Source organism: Pavona decussata, unplaced genomic scaffold (genome assembly GCF_977016875.1).
Source record: "Pavona decussata unplaced genomic scaffold, jaPavDecu1.1 SCAFFOLD_102, whole genome shotgun sequence".
Taxonomy (NCBI): domain Eukaryota; kingdom Metazoa; phylum Cnidaria; class Anthozoa; order Scleractinia; family Agariciidae; genus Pavona; species Pavona decussata.
Window position 1 is genome coordinate 675,368 of NW_028145517.1, and position 15,662 is coordinate 691,029.

The following is a 15,662-nucleotide window of genomic DNA, read 5'->3' on the forward strand; positions in this document are numbered from 1 at the left end:
TGCGCGGGCCGTTCAAAGTTTCGTTGAATCGCGGAAAACGACATTGTTTGCAAAGTTTGTGGTAAAACAAGTGTGAATTGCTTCCATTATCAACATGGATTCTCGCTCTGAAGTAAAGGAAAATCGAGATTGGTATCAGAGCTGTCTTTGTGTGGTATTTTCGTTGGGATCCTTCCAGCGCTAGGAAGAAACTACAAGATCGAAGATGACTTCTCGTTACATGGGCGACTCGATAGAGGTAATATTTGGATGGCTTCCTGGTTTCAAATTTCAAGAGTAGAGGCTTCTTTTGACTGCGATTGTCCTACTTGAAAGAGAAAGTGTAGGTCCTGCTCCAAAAATTTGAGTCGAATCACGACGAATAAATTGAAAGCGATCAATGATCATCAATCATGCTGGATCAAGGTGCTTTATGGCTTTGTGCTAGCGAGCGTGACCTTTTTGAATCTCGATCATTCCATCGCATACTTCTGTCAGAAAGCTTAGATCACATATGAATACTCAATTGCCTGGTTTCTCTTTCAATTCTGAACGGCTGAATACCTTTGAAAACACCTTGATGTTACGGCTGATCTTGATGGCTGAAGGGTCAGTTAACAAGAGAAGCTTGATGCAACATATGGCTAAAAACTTAGTGACAGCCCTGGGAAAGAATTGATTGGCGATTTGTTTCGTTTGTTGCCTGGCTATCAATTATTTATGAGTTATAAAGCTTAGAATGATGATCAGGCGTACTTAATTATTACAAGCATAGCTTTTACTCTTTGGTCTTCTTCATGAACAGTGTGTTTATAAATGTTTCTGCAACTAGAGGATTGTCATGAAGAGGATCAACGTTAACATCATAAAAGTTGGAAAGAATGCTAGCACAAAACTTTGAATGTCAACTATTCTTACTGTTAGTTTTGACAGTTTTCATCACTTAGGTTCTCTTACCTGAAACAATTTGTGCTGCAGCTTGCAATGCAGTGCCATTGTGAGACAAGTTGCGGATAAAATTGTGTAGCTGACATCCCCTTTTTGCAACTTGTCTTGCACGTTACATTACAGAGCGTAAAACTTGTAACCCCTGTGGTGCACGTTATCCCTTGTGTTAAGGCCCATTTACATGTGTGATTTTTTATGCAACTTTTGTCCCAACCTCACTGCAATTTTTCTTACGCAAGGCTGTGACTTCAAATCGCACGTGTAAACCAGCTGTGATTTCAGCATACTGTTGTGCATTTTCTGCAAAACCTTGCAAGCCTGCATCAAGTTTCAAACATGTTCAAAACCGTCATAATACTACACGGAGATGAATTACACTAAAATCACCTCCAGTTTACACACAATTTGAAACTGCAACTTGAGTGTGACAAAAAATTGCATAAAAATCACGTGTGTAAACAAGCCTTTATGGAACCTTGAGATCAGCAATGTGTATTTGCTCTTATCAGTGTTAAGCCAGCAAGGGAGGGGAGGCTGGACATTAGGTGGGGTAGTACTATTTTTTTTCCTCATTTTGTTTTTGTATGTTTTCCTTATGTAGGACTTTCAAGTCCTGGAGTTAGTAGGCAAGGGAGGTTTCGCATGTGTCTACCGTGCTTGTTGCTTAGCAACGGGACAAGAGGTTGCCATCAAGATGGTAAGTTACGAATTTGTACATGTGATGCTGCTTAAAATGTACGTTAGACTTGGAGCATTATTTTTGTTCTACATGCACAACACTTTTTCGATGTGTGAAATTTATTTCTCTGAATACTGAAGAATATTAATTTCCTTTATCAAGGGCAGGGCTTTTACTTTTAGATGAGGAAAAAGCCTACTGGCTTATAAACTGAGCCAGATGACTGTAGAAGGTGCTTTCACTCAATTACAGTGTGCCATCAACGTTTTTGAAGCATCACATTGAAACTCACTTGATGGTGTGTCAAACTTCCAAATGTTCCTTGTCAAAACATCCTGTGTTTGAAACCAGATTATGCTGTAGGTTTTCTTTTTGACATGGTAATTTCTGATAACTAAGGATTCTGAAATGTTTTTCCAAATGAAGTAAATCAACAAGGCGTTGTGTATGAGTTTAAATGCAATTTGTGTGATGCGAATTATATAGGCTACACAAGCCGTCACCTTCACCTCCGCATTGAGGAGCACAAGTATTCCGTCATCGGCAAACATCTTAAGGACCAACACGATCAAAGACCGAACAATCTTCACGAGCAGTTTACGATCCCAAAGAAATGCCGCAGGAAATTCGAGTGCCTTATTTACAAGATGCTTCTAATAAGGAAAAAGAGACCGACTCTTAACACTCAAAAAGACTCCATACCAGCAAAACTGTTCATTTAATTTTGCACATTCTTTCGTTTTACTTCATCTCGTTTTATTCTAATGTAATTTCACACCTTTCTTTCTTTATATAACGTTACCAATCTTATTATAATTTACATTTGATAATGGTGATATGTCGTCGCCGAAACGTCATGTTTTAATATCGCTACTTTTTATTCTGAGACATGGTAATTGATGTTTAGAATCAACTGACTGTATTCATTCTGGTTACCAGATTGCCAATTATTGTTCAGACAAAAACAAAATCTCAAAGTAAACTGTAAACAAAATAGACTACAGTGATCCTCAAGGGTTTCTGTTGAGAATCCGATTATTACTGGTAATAACGCTCTCAGCTCTGTGTAATGCATGTTGTTAAATATTACAGATTGACAAGAAGGCCATGAAAACATCAGGAATGGTGGCAAGGGTGCGGAATGAAGTTGAAATTCACTGCCAACTTAAACATCCAGCTATCCTTGAGGTAGGATTTCACTTTGCTCAACTATCTTAGCCCCATGCCAAAGAAACCTTGACAAGAGGAGATCTTCTGCACACTTGGTATAAAACTCTCACATTCTTTGTTAGTGGCTGCTTTAATTTTTACTATGTCAACCAACTTTCATAAACAAACATATTCAAGTTAACTGTACTGCCCAGTTTCAGTAACTTAGTCCTCTTGCCTGCCTGTTTAAAATCTTCATGAAACCCCATGGACTAGATAGCTAATAATAATCATTAATAATAATTAATAATTGATTATTAATTAGGGCATGATTGTACAATATTGTAATTTTACTTTCAACTTGTAATAATGATTAATGATAATGGTAACAACAAGAATTTGTTTCTCTACTTTTGCCAGCTCTATAACTATTTTGAAGATTCAAATTATGTCTACCTTATCCTGGAGATGTGTCACAATTCAGAGATCAACCGCTACCTGAAGAAGACTGGGAGACCAGTGGGTGAAAATGAGGGTACAGCAATATTTTTTATTCACTTTTGATTCATAAAAATTAATATGCTTTTGAATATTTAAACCTCTGAACTATAAAGCTTCAAAGATTACCATTTAAATAACTTGCATTTCAAAATCGCTGCTGGGATGGTTTTTCGAGGTGCAATCACTTATCGCCAGCGAGGTAAGTATGTATCTTGCAGCTGTACAATGTATATTTTAAGTACCCCTGGTTTGAAGAGAGGAACTAATTTTGGGTTATATTTTTTATATTTTTCTTAAAGCTCGTCATATCATGACTCAAGTTGTCAAAGGTGTTTTGTATCTTCATTCACATGGCATCATTCACCGGGATCTTACATTGGGGAACATTCTTTTGACCAGGGGAATGGATGCTGTAAGTCCAATAATTTATCAAAAGAAGGATTTCTCTTCATTAAATGGTTTATGTTTAGTGCGTTCGGCTGTTAACCGAAAGGTTGGTGGTTCAAGCCCACACGGGGACAATATTTTTCCTTTATTTATCAAAGCTATATGTAAACTAGTACATGTATGTGATGTCTCTCTTTAATATTCTTTCAGAAAATTGGTGATTTTGGCCTTGCAACTAGGTTGTCAATGCCTAACGAGAAGCACTACACCATGTGTGGAACACCAAACTACATTTCTCCGTGAGTATATTTGTCAATGGCCGGGCTACCTATCAAACATTTTTGGAAGAATTCATTTACTGAATTCGTTATGTCATGGTGACCGTACTTGTATTGTCAGTAGCGTTTTATTATTAATTTTTACATAATCTTTCTTTTCTTGTAGGGAGATTGCCACAAGAGGTCCTCATGGTCTTGAGTCAGATGTCTGGTCGCTGGGATGCATGCTTTATACCCTGCTTGTTGGAAAACCTCCTTTTGATGTGAGTTGCTCTATTTAATCCAAAGGCATTATAAATAACAATCTTGTCACATAATTGTGTTGCACACTGAGTTGGTTCTTTGAAAGTCAACTGAAAATTAGGTAGCCTGTGTACAGCCGCCCAGGGGAGAGGGCAGCTGTACACAGGCTAAAAATTAAGTTTTTAAGTACCAAAGCTGTGCAAAATATTTTGTTTTATGCCCAGACACATGCTGTGGCTGACTGACCTAGTAGGCTGATTTTAATTTGTAGTAACAGAACAGGAACGTCATCTGAGGACGCGAGAATGCTCAGAATAGTCTGGATGCGAGTCTATTGCAACTATTATATGCGTATTCTTGATGTGTGCGCCGTTGTCAACTGAAGTTTCCGTTCTGTTGCTAAATCAGCCTGATAGGAGGGGATGCCCCGTCCCACCCTCCATTCATTCAAGTGCCCTGCCTTCAACCTTGTTCCCAGCGTCTCTCCTCTTGATGTCCCAGAAGGTGAAGGGGAGAGGCCCTGGGAATGAGGTTGCCTCCAATTTAATCCCAAATTTCAAGTTTGCGGCTTATTTGAAGTAATGCTTACTTTCTGGAAATATGGAATGGACTTTAACAGAAAAAAATAAGTGAAAATAATATAAATTATACAAATAAAAAATTATCATGATGATAATTTTATAACAAAAATTTTCAGGACATTTGGAGAGCCAAAAAACTGATAAACTAAGGGTGCATTTCTTTGGGAAAATCCAAATCGGATCGGGATTTTTGATCCACGATCACTCAGATAATGGTGCATCAAAGGAACCGACGAATCCTTACCGAGAGTGGATTCGTCAGTTTCTTCAAATGATACACCATGATCCGAGTGATCTTGGATCAAAAATCCGATTCAGATTTCCCAAAGAAATGAACCCTTAGTTTATCAGTTTTATTTGAGATATTACTATTTAAATATCCATTTGAAATATTTTGTATTTCAGACTGAAGCTGTTAAAAGCACCCTGAACAGGGTAGTTTTAGCTGATTATGATTTGCCCAGGTGAGTTTTATCTGTAAAAACATCATGTGTGAAGACTAACCATAGAATAATCATACACAAGGTCACACACATGTAATCTTGAATCTGTGTCTAGATTTATTTTTACTTGCTCAAAAGTCCTCAGACAGTTGTTTGTTGTGGATGATCTCTTTTTTAAAGATTCTGTAACTCCTGTCCTTTGAAACAAATTCTGCAATATGTAGTTGGGAGATCCAGTTCAAATTCCTAAACCAATTGATTTTTTGTTTTTCTTTGTCAGTAATCTGTCATCTGAGGCTCAGGATCTCATTACTCAGCTGTTGAAGAAGGTACTTCATGTATATTCATCATTGTCTTGTCCAGAATAAAGTTAATGGCCACTCTTTTTGTTCATGGTTAAGTAAGAAAAAAAAAAAGAAGAAAAGAAAAGACAAGTTGTCAGCGGAGAGTGTTTTATCCAAGAATTACTTATTTGCATTGTAACTTTTTGCTTTAACTTCTTACACTCATTTATTTTTTATGTATTTATTTTCAGAATCCAGGAGACAGAATCACATTGTCAGGTATAGTAACTTGAAACTGTAAATTAACAAATAGCAGCTTTTCAACTGTATGAAGGGCTAGAAAATCAAATTCAAGCAAGTCAGTCAGTTGGTTGACAGTATTATAAAGTTTGTAGATATTTCTGTTGGCAAATACATTGTTATAACAGAGAAAATTTACAAAGTAGTCTTATTAAGGCTATATTACACTAAAGGCCGTTTTTCTTGCAACTTGATTCGCAACATAATTTCAAAACAAGTTGCAATGAAAAATTAGCCAGTGTAACATGTGCTGACATAATTTATGGATTTGCTCTGAAAAAGGGCTATTGCTTGAAACCTCAGCACTCGAATCTCTTCTTGGTAGCCAAATTACCTTATCAACTCTGTTTATAACACCAAGCATTAGTTTCCACTCTCCACTGATGTGGCACCACGGTTTCTTTACAAACTAACCTCCTTAACACATGTTGAGATAAGCCAACCAGAAAACATTCAATCTAAGAAATAAGTAAAACAACACTGAAAATGATTCCTATAGACGTTAGAATTATTTTAGACCTCACTTACGATAATGATGATATCCACATTCTGATATACTTACAGGGATTTTAGATCATCCATTTATGACTCAAGAGAGACTGTTGAAGTACTCATCAACCAGTCATCTGTATCCTGCACAGGTATACCAAGTTACTAAGAAAACCAAATGTGCACAGGCATACAGTACCATAATTATAATGAGCATTTTTTCTTCTGGCAAAATAGTTGGCTTATAGTCAAACTCCACTTTTATATGAACATCTTGTTATTAAAGGCCTTTTTCTGGCCATGACCTGCAAATGATTTCCCTAACCTGCTTATTAGAACAGTTTTAAATTGAGTTTCATAAAACCAAACCAAACTAATTACCCTGGTCAATCACAACAGATGTAAACAACACAATGAGCCAGTCAGAACTCAAGGAAGTTAACAGTGTCAAGTGTGGGAGAGTGTGTGTAATGCTACTGTATTAGATGATTCTGTCACGCAGTAATTTGCTTTCAACTTTCGTCATTCCTGTTTCTTTTGAAGAATGTTGCTGAGCAGTCACTGGACAGTGGGACAGGTACCATGGCAACAGTATCTACAGGCTTTGGTCGATCCTCAAAGTCCACTCGTAGTACTAGTGAGCATACAAAGTCCATGGGCTTACAGGGCTCAGATGACGAAGTCTTTGTTAACAGATCAAGTGACCACCTGTCTGATGTTTGGCCCAGACATGGCCGACACCCACCCTCTCCACCTGTGAGACAACGAGCAAGGTAAATTAATTATATTTTTATTAAACCTTGGGAGATCTTTGTTGTTTAGTTTTCATCTTTTATGCTTTTGGAAGTGAACTCACATTATGATGCTGAGTTGTCGTTAAACAAAGGCCAACTTCCATTTCCTGAGATTTAACAATCACAAGCTGTTTGCCTGACTTGATTTCTTTATTTCTCATATCATTCTGTGGTTCTCATTTTAGCCACACTGACAGTGCTAGCACATCTAATCAGAAGACCTCCTCTGCAAAAGATCTGATGCGTGGAACTGAGGTGGCTCCTCCACCGTCCTTGTCAAGTTACAAGCAAGTTTCAGGCTCTCCATCCTGGCTTTCCAATATCACAAGTTCAACCTTTGGGAAAAAACAGCCAAAAGGCATGCAAACAGCATCTAATGGTGGCAACAGCCTGATTTCAAAGTTCAAGTAAGTAAATAAACGTAGCTGTGGCCTTAGCCTCAGGACTGCAAATTATGTACTCTTTTCCCTTTTTAAATATTCCTTCCCCATGAAGGTTTTTTTCAGCATCTAGCAGTTGTTTGCATTCCTTGAGAATGACTTACTAGTTGCAGACTAATTGTCAAAGTTTGTAAATGATATTTGACTACAGAATTTTGTATTTATTAATGGCACAAAATAGTACTCCTCCATTCATTTGATTAAATTCTCAAAGTACTTGCTTTCGCATTCAAGCAACTGAGAGAAATTCTTTCAAGCAACGTCCTGAATGGACCTTTTTAAGAAAGGTGCCTTTTAATGAAAATTCTGACTGAGCGTGTTTTAAATTTTAAATTAATTTGTACATTTTAACTTGTGCTCATGGTAGTTGTTAGATTAAATTCTATTAAAGACAGCAGAAGTTGGTTGTAATAATGAGTTGTTGGTGATAGCAAGGTGTCCACAGAGCAGGAGTAAGACTGTGAGTGGTTTGTTGTCTTTTTTAATAGGTGTGTGGGACAGCCACGTGTTTGCCTTGCCATGGCTTGGCTGTTAATTATTGGCAAGGCTCCCAGCTGTGGATGAGAAATACAGCTCTAATAGGATTAATATAAATTATTGTAAAAGTGTGTTCATGATTATGTTTTCTTCTAGGAATTACAATGCTAGCAAATACAGCAGCTCGAGTGGAAACACACTTGGAGACTTTCTCAAGAATGCAACCACTGGCACCAACACAAGCAGCAGTGGCTTCAGCAGTGCAGAGACAAACACCTGCCGACAGGAAAAGGATCACACCCCAGCTGGCTGCGACCTGAACAGTCGCAGCTTTAGCCAGCAGACCTCCAATGATGTCAACAGGTCTGGATGCAAAGACACAGCTCAGCGGGGTGATTACCAGCAGCATCAACGGCATGGCAGCAACAGTGTCACAAAAGACTCTGGTTTAGATTTTTCTCACATCCAAGATGGTGGCGTGCCTGAAAAGCACGCTAATACAGAACATTCAAAGAGAAACCACAGAACTAAAAATGACGCATCAAGGTCCAAGTCTCTTGGAGATATTGTAGAACCGTTGAATTCTGATAGACTCAGGCCAATTAGACAAAAGACTAGAAATGCTGTTGTCAGCATTCTTGATGATGGAGAAGTTGCTTTGGAGTTTTTTCATCATAAAAATGGAGAGGATCGAGTTTTTGAAGTGCTGCGAATATCACAGAATGGGATGAAAATAGCTGTGTATCAGCCAAATGGAAAGACAGGGGTGCCTTTGTCATCACAGCCCTCCCCTCCCACAGAGTGTGAGTCGACATGTACCTACCTGTTCTCCAACTTGCCGTCTAAGTACTGGAAAAAGTACCAGTATGCTACTAGATTTGTTCATCTTGTGCGCAAGAAGACGCCAAAGGTAAAGGTGTTATTTTAAAGTTACATCCTATTTCTTACTGATGCAGTTTTAAACCTCCCTAAACTGACCACTACAGGAAACCTACAAGTAGGCAAATTAATAAGCAAGTTTTTTTCAGAGGTCTTTTATTCCATTTTAAAACAAGAACTGTACAAATTATTACATGTATGATACATAATTGTTCAGTCTACTTGTAACTGATTTCAAAAATTATGCAAACACTTGCCTACAAAGGAAAAAAATTAAAGATTATTTGTCGTGTAATACTGATCTAAAATTCGCTGCTTCCTTTTTTTGTTTGAGTGAGAATCAAATGAATGAGATCTATGTTAACTCAACCAACTAAACCGGTAAAACCATATACATGTAATTACCTTTGGCTTGGCAGGAAAACTCAGCATAGTGTTTTTATGTCTTGTAGGTCACTATGTATTCCAAACATGCCAAGTGCATGCTGATGGAAAATTTTCCTCATGCCGACTTTGAAGTCTGCTTTTATAATGGTAGGTGAGACAGTGAATGGCGAAATGCGCACAATTGTAATGAGAGGAAAATGCATCTTTTACGTGACATCATTCAAACACAAGTTGAAAAATGTCTCAGAAATATAATCCATGTTCAATACACCCAACTTGATTCGGGTCATCTATAAGCCCAGACGATTCGACTCACCAGAAGTCAGGCTGTGAAATCATACACAGGTTCTCATTTCCTGAGTTTGCTAGGTATATTTTCATGAATGTGTGAGGCTTAAGTTTATGCAGTCTTGGTCTTGGTTTATATTTAAAACCCGGGTCTTGGCTTCTTGGCAAGTCTCAGATTCACCACAGAAAGAACTTTCATTGTTACTTATAAACTGTTTCTCTTAAGTTCTCAGGACTGTACTTGAACAACAAGAATGTTTGCATGATGATAAGGAAATTTTTACTGTGTGTATATAGGGGCAAAAGTTCACCAGTCGCAGGAGTGTACAAGGATAATTGAGCCAGGCGGAGTATCTTACACTCTGGAATCTGTTGGTGGTCTGGATGGTGTTACTCAGGATATGAAACCCCTGTTAGAGCATGCTCAGAGCTGCTATCAACACTGTGTGCATCTAGAGAGAGTCATCAATAAAGAGGAGAGTGAAAGCAATGGAGGACAGTATTTTCCATTCATTGTGTGTCGTAAACCACCAGGATCAAGAAATAAATCACTGTCAAAGGGAACTGATATTCACATTCAAGCACACAGTCCTAGGTACGTGTAAATTAGACCTACAATTTTTGATTTGTCTTTACTAGAGCAATCTTCAATTTAGTGTCATGTTAAAATACCAAAATAATCAGTCTAGATAGCCATTCCAAGCAAACATATTAGTTATCATTATAAATTAATGTGGTAAATGCAGCTTAATGGAGTTACATGTATAAAACAATAAAGAGTGCCAGTATACCAGTTGTACATGTGATGCAGTGTTAACATATGAGCATGCGCCAAGATTCCACATGCTCTTAAATAGAGGGGCATTTTGTAGTGCTCAGGAAGAGTGAACATTTCTTGAGCCTGTTTGCACGTCATAATGGGCTATTTCCCCCTTCCTCCCTTCCCCTTTCCCCTATTGTTATCAGTGTGACGGGTGCCTGTCTTCCTTACTTCGTGGGGACTCATGGCTCATGGGTTGCCAGGATTTGCCAGCCGTGGGAGCAGTCTCCATCTAGGAGCTGCTGCCAATAGTGGAAGCTTCCTTCTTGATGTCTCAGGCACCCAACCTCCACTCAGTAGTAAAATCATGTTTCGTGTGTTTCGCAGGCCTCCTGACTCCCTAGAGAACATAACGGTAACATCTCCCAGTACCATAGCACCAGTTAGTACATCTTTACTCTCCTTTGACGGAACCGTAGCCAGTACCTTCCACAATACAAGGCCGTCTTCAGCTGGCAATGATCGTAAGTCCATAAGACGATCACAGTCCTGTGGTGATGAATCTGATAAGAGCTCCAGATCACAGTGTGGGCAGGACAAAAGAAACATACAGAGCCAACTTGTGACCAAGGGTGTTCCCAAACAGGGAACAACTTCGTCACCATCATCAAATGTTGTCAAGAGTGTCTTTGTACAAGGAGTAGGTTGGGCTTCTCAGGTTAGTTCAAGAATCTTATTTTGTCTGACAGTACTGAATATTTATCAATACATTGTCAAACATTAGTACCATTACTTAGGTAAGGAGACTGAAGAAGGTAGGAGGTGTAATTGAAGAGTTTAGTGGTCAGGAATATTTAGGCTTGCACAAGTAATGAATTGAAAATTTTATTTTTTAAAAAATTGCTATCATGCACACATATGAGACACAGGTGTCTCCACAGCAAATCAACTGAAGGGTATAACTAGGTACATCAGAACCATTTCTTTTGTGAGAGCTGTCATTATCTATTTAATTTATTGTCCTCTCTAATACCTGCATCAGAGGTACATTCATGAAAAGGGGACATGCTACCGCATTCCCACAGAATCAAAAGTGTTGTGTTTCCAGTTTCAGGTTCACGAGCACTTCACCTAAATCAACCTAGGAATAAACTTTACATGACATCCAGGCTTTCATCCTCAAATTGAAAATTGGGTGTCTAAGATACATGCCTCCAGTTAAAATTTTAAAGGTTATTGGGTAAATTTTTAATAATTTTATTTTGGAAAAAGGGCCATCCAAGCAACACCTGGACACCTTTCTGATTATTACAGCAACGTATAATATATTAATATTAATTAATTTGCTTGTGATTATAGCTGTCAACTGGAGAGGTTTGGGTCCAGTACAATGATGGATCTCAGATGGTTGTTCAGTCTTCTGTTACGAGTATTAAATACACGGACAGTGGTGGAATCATAACAAGGTAAATATAGCAATAAAGATTTGAGCCCCTTAATATTATAATTACGGTTGTTTTGATAAACAGACATCACATCTGGGTAAAGTTTGTGAATTATCAAATGAATATAGCTTTGAAAAAAGGCCACAAATTGACTGGGTCAGTAATTAACTTTAAAAAGCTTTGAGGTCATGTGGAAAGCGATAATTTTCGTACTGTAAAATTCTTGATAAATATACTAAATACATGAATGTACAAAAACTATGATACGATATGAAACAATGCAATGCCAAACTTTATTAGCCTTCGGACCCTAAGGGCTTTAAATAAACTCAAGTACAGTGTAACTCTTATTGCAGGATGAGTGTCACAATGCACATGTTCTAACATTACACTGTCCTCTATCTTTTCTATAGATACAGTCACTCTGACAGATTGCCCGAGTCAATCAAGGACAAGCTTTCTCGTCTCCCAGTCATTATAGAAAGCCTAGTGGCCTCACCCAAGATGATATAGTCAAATATGTAGATGCTAGAGATGTACATAATTTAATTATATCCACTCTACTTATATTTAAAAGAATTTGACTGTATAAAAAAATGATGGACATTGTAATTGACTTTATAGCTGTCACTTGGATAGATTTTAGATTTTATTTAAAATTAAAATACAACATGGTCTTATTACAAGTTTTTATCCCTTGCACGATAATGTCGCACTGGAATTCACTTCCCTGTTTCAGTGGGGGCACAGTACACTTGACAATATTTTTTATCAATTTATTTATTTATTTACCAAGGCCAGTAGTACTGACTGTTGATTAATTTATTCAATTCATGAAGACTGAAATCTGTTAGATTTAGAATGTACTGTAGCTCCAAGTGAACCAACTCAAGCGAAAGTATCAAGGTAAACTTGAATCAGTTTCCTCACAGCCCTCCTCAGTGGCTCCAGAAAATACCCAAGTACCCACCTCAAGGAGGGTCATTGGAAATTCCAAGGGGGAGGGGAGGGGGGAATTCTCGAAAGCAAAAACGTATGAAGGTAAACTGGTATTTCCAGATGGGTTTGAGGGTTCAAATAAAAAATCCTCTGGGAGCCATTAGTGGGAGGGGTGGGGAGGGTTAGTAGGAATATGTTTTGAAGCATGTCTATTTCTTCAAAATTTACGTTCATTTACTGTACATTACATCATAATTATTTTTTAACCAATGATTATGTTAACTTGACTCGTTATTTTTATACTTAAAATAATACTTTAACATTATTTTTACCATACAGGATGATAAAATATTAAATCAGTTTAGTTTTGTAACTACATTGTAGTCAAGTTATTACATGTAAAAGAGGAGTGTATCTTCTAGGGAACGTAATCTCTTTTTAGTTTTAGTTTAGTTTATTTCTTAGAATTATTATTTTTCACTTGTCAGGTTCTCACTTTGTAAAACTTTGCATTTACATTACATGAAATGTAATAAATCAACTTTGCATTAATATCATCTGTTGACATTTCTCCTCTATGACAACTTCTTATCTTTGGAATGATGTGGGTGGAGGGGGAAAGTAATAATATTGCCCTTAGCAGCATTTCATTTAGACACAAGGAAGAGTGTTTCATCAGATTTCCAAAGACTGAGAAGTGGGTTAAATAAATGAGGTGTAGCAGAGTTGTTTTTCTTTTTAACCAACTTCGAGGTATTTATTTATTTATTCATTTTTTTTTTTGGGTGGGGGGGGGGGGGGGGGAATTGAAAATAACTGAAACTTGATGTAGCTTCTCAACTTCTTCCAGGTTTGTGTTCTTCCCTCACAATAATTGACCCAGCAGAGTAGTTATTTCCAACTTTTGACAGATTAGTCTTGTCAAATGACATTTGCCCAAGTGCAATGCACTGTACAAAAAAAGATGGAGGCTATACAATTGACCAGAATACCTTGCGAACCTAACAGCCAATAGGCACTAGAAAACCATGTGTTTTTGCAAAATTCACTACTGTACGAACAACATTGTTTGTGCTAGGTTTGAAGTTTTTAGAACATGTCTGTGCATTTTTATGAGTGTTTTCGTATGCTAAGAATAAACCATCGCTTTTGGTGTGGTGGATTTGCATGGAAAGACATGGTACAAATTACCCTGCTAGCAGAGGTTTTTTTCTGGTAAGTCTTTTAGCATGTATGAAGTTGTTCGCATCTCTAGTATTTCGCGTAGTTGGCTTGTTTACTTCCGCGAGAGAAGTTTCTCTCGGGGAAGTAAAGACGACTACGCGAAATTCTAGAGACGTGAATGACTTCGTACATGCTAAAAGACAAGTGCCAGAAGGAAACCTCTTCAAGCAGGGTAGGTACAAGTGGGTTTCAAAAAGGAATAAAATATTATACACTGCATTTTCGTGGCCGAAGAAGGAGGCAACTTCTGAGTAATATCTCAAGCAACATTTTATTATGGCCGTCTGCATCCAAATGAAGATTTAAAAACAAAGATCAAAAATTCAGTTCCTCTTCAGAAAAATCTGAAAAGTAATCCTTGAACCAATGGACCCGTTCCTTCTTCTGCTCCACACTCAAGTGAGGATTCTGTTGTAATCCATTGATAACCAACTCCATGAAACGACGCACTGGTCCTTTGCTTGGGAAATCATCCAGCAGGTATTCGAGGAAAACATGCTCCTCAAAGCTGATGCCATGCTCTTCTACTTTACAAACTTCATTATCAATGGGGTACTGCCAAAGTTTGTTAGAAAGATTCATGTCATGTCTGAAGCTATTTTGCCAGACTCCAATCTGATTAACATTATCCAGTTCCTCCATATGAATAGACTGTATCAAAAATGGATTATCTAGCCGGAAGACCTTATGATTCTTTTCTTTCACATCATGAAGGATGTTATCAAAGAGACCAAGCCTGTGTCCTTCAGAGAGGGACAGCTCTGATGAATCAAAAGTTATCTCGCTGGTTTGCTCCTTGTACTCCTCCATAATTCGCTGTGACAGATTAAATGACGACCTCCCCCAATTCTCCACTGCTGCAACAATGGTTTTGGCTGCTCCCAACTGTTTTGGTGCCACTTTCAGCTCCGATAAAATACCTTTGATTCTCTTATTCAACTCGGGATCTGCCTGTTTTTGTGAAGGCTCAGCCTGGTTAAGGTTCTTCTCTAAATCTTCAAGACTCCTTTCCATCCGTTTCTTTACTGGCTTTGGTGTAACAGGCATTGTCTCACTGGTTACTAGAGTAGTCCCTAGGCTCTTCGTTTCTCTGTTTCTGGTTTTTTCCATTAACTTTTCAAGATAACTTTTCCCATCATCCGGCCCAGATTCTTCACCAGATTTCCTCAGAGAGTCCAGGAGATTAGAGGAGACCTCAGAAGACAGCCTTTTCTGATGCGTTTCATCCCGTAATTCTCTTAAGACTTTGTTGTATTTAATACCCGCTGTATCCTCTAATCGCCCTGTTTTCTTATAATATCCTCTTTCCTTGGGAGGATATTTCTGCCCTTTGGTTGAATCCAAAACATTAATCCGTCCAGGCTTTGGACGCGATCGTGTTTGGTCTCGGACTCCCTCTCGGCTCCTTCTGGGGCTAAATCGTTTATCTCTTTCACTAGCAGATTGGAAATCGTCCTCAGGCTCAGATAATGACCGACTTTGTTGCTCATTCTCTTCAACTACTGAATCAACGTCATGCTCACGTGGAGTTCGGCGTCTGAGACCCTTTAGTAAAGAAGATACCGATACCGAGCGGCTGTCATTTCTATTAGAGTTCGAAGTCAAGCTTCTGAGCCACAAAGCCGTAGGGAATCTACGGTGAAACGGGCAGGGAAAGGCAAAAAATCGAGAACACAACGTCGACGCCATGTGAATCGATCCACCATATTGCATTCCCAGAAATCAATACGAGGTGAATTCCTTCCCAGAAACCTTAGTGCACGTTCTC

The 15,662-nt window shown here is 38.2% G+C and overlaps 2 protein-coding genes across 2 annotated transcripts; one reads left to right on the forward strand and one right to left on the reverse strand.

Annotated features, from left to right (window-relative positions):
- Nucleotides 1-13: 13 nt before the first annotated feature.
- On the forward strand, nt 14-12,314 carry LOC146471479 (serine/threonine-protein kinase PLK4-like). The gene is made up of 19 exons (XM_085119921.1): nt 14-238; nt 1,529-1,624; nt 2,699-2,794; nt 3,176-3,290; nt 3,556-3,668; nt 3,854-3,942; nt 4,088-4,184; nt 5,151-5,209; nt 5,469-5,517; nt 5,724-5,751; nt 6,337-6,413; nt 6,805-7,034; nt 7,241-7,462; nt 8,129-8,882; nt 9,304-9,385; nt 9,824-10,121; nt 10,674-11,004; nt 11,646-11,752; nt 12,145-12,314. Exons 1-19 carry the CDS (start codon nt 206-208, stop codon nt 12,242-12,244), a joined length of 2,976 nt encoding a protein of 991 aa, XP_084976047.1. The 5' UTR covers nt 14-205; the 3' UTR covers nt 12,245-12,314.
- Nucleotides 12,315-14,146: 1,832 nt separating this feature from the next.
- On the reverse strand, nt 14,147-15,631 carry LOC146471480 (uncharacterized). Its single transcript, XM_085119951.1, has one exon. It carries the CDS (start codon nt 15,605-15,607, stop codon nt 14,210-14,212), a length of 1,398 nt encoding a protein of 465 aa, XP_084976077.1. The 5' UTR covers nt 15,608-15,631; the 3' UTR covers nt 14,147-14,209.
- Between the last annotated feature and the right edge of the window lie 31 nt (nt 15,632-15,662).

Coding starts and splice junctions, on each gene's coding strand:
- LOC146471479 (XM_085119921.1), top strand. CDS start 206: ATGACTTCTCGTTACATGGGCGACTCGATAGAG. Junction 9,386..9,823: donor TGAAGTCTGCTTTTATAATG/GTAGGTGAGACA, acceptor GTGTGTATATAG/GGGCAAAAGTTCACCAGTCG. Junction 10,122..10,673: donor ATTCAAGCACACAGTCCTAG/GTACGTGTAAAT, acceptor TGTGTTTCGCAG/GCCTCCTGACTCCCTAGAGA.
- LOC146471480 (XM_085119951.1), bottom strand. CDS start 15,607: ATGCAATATGGTGGATCGATTCACATGGCGTCGACGTTGTGTTCTCGA.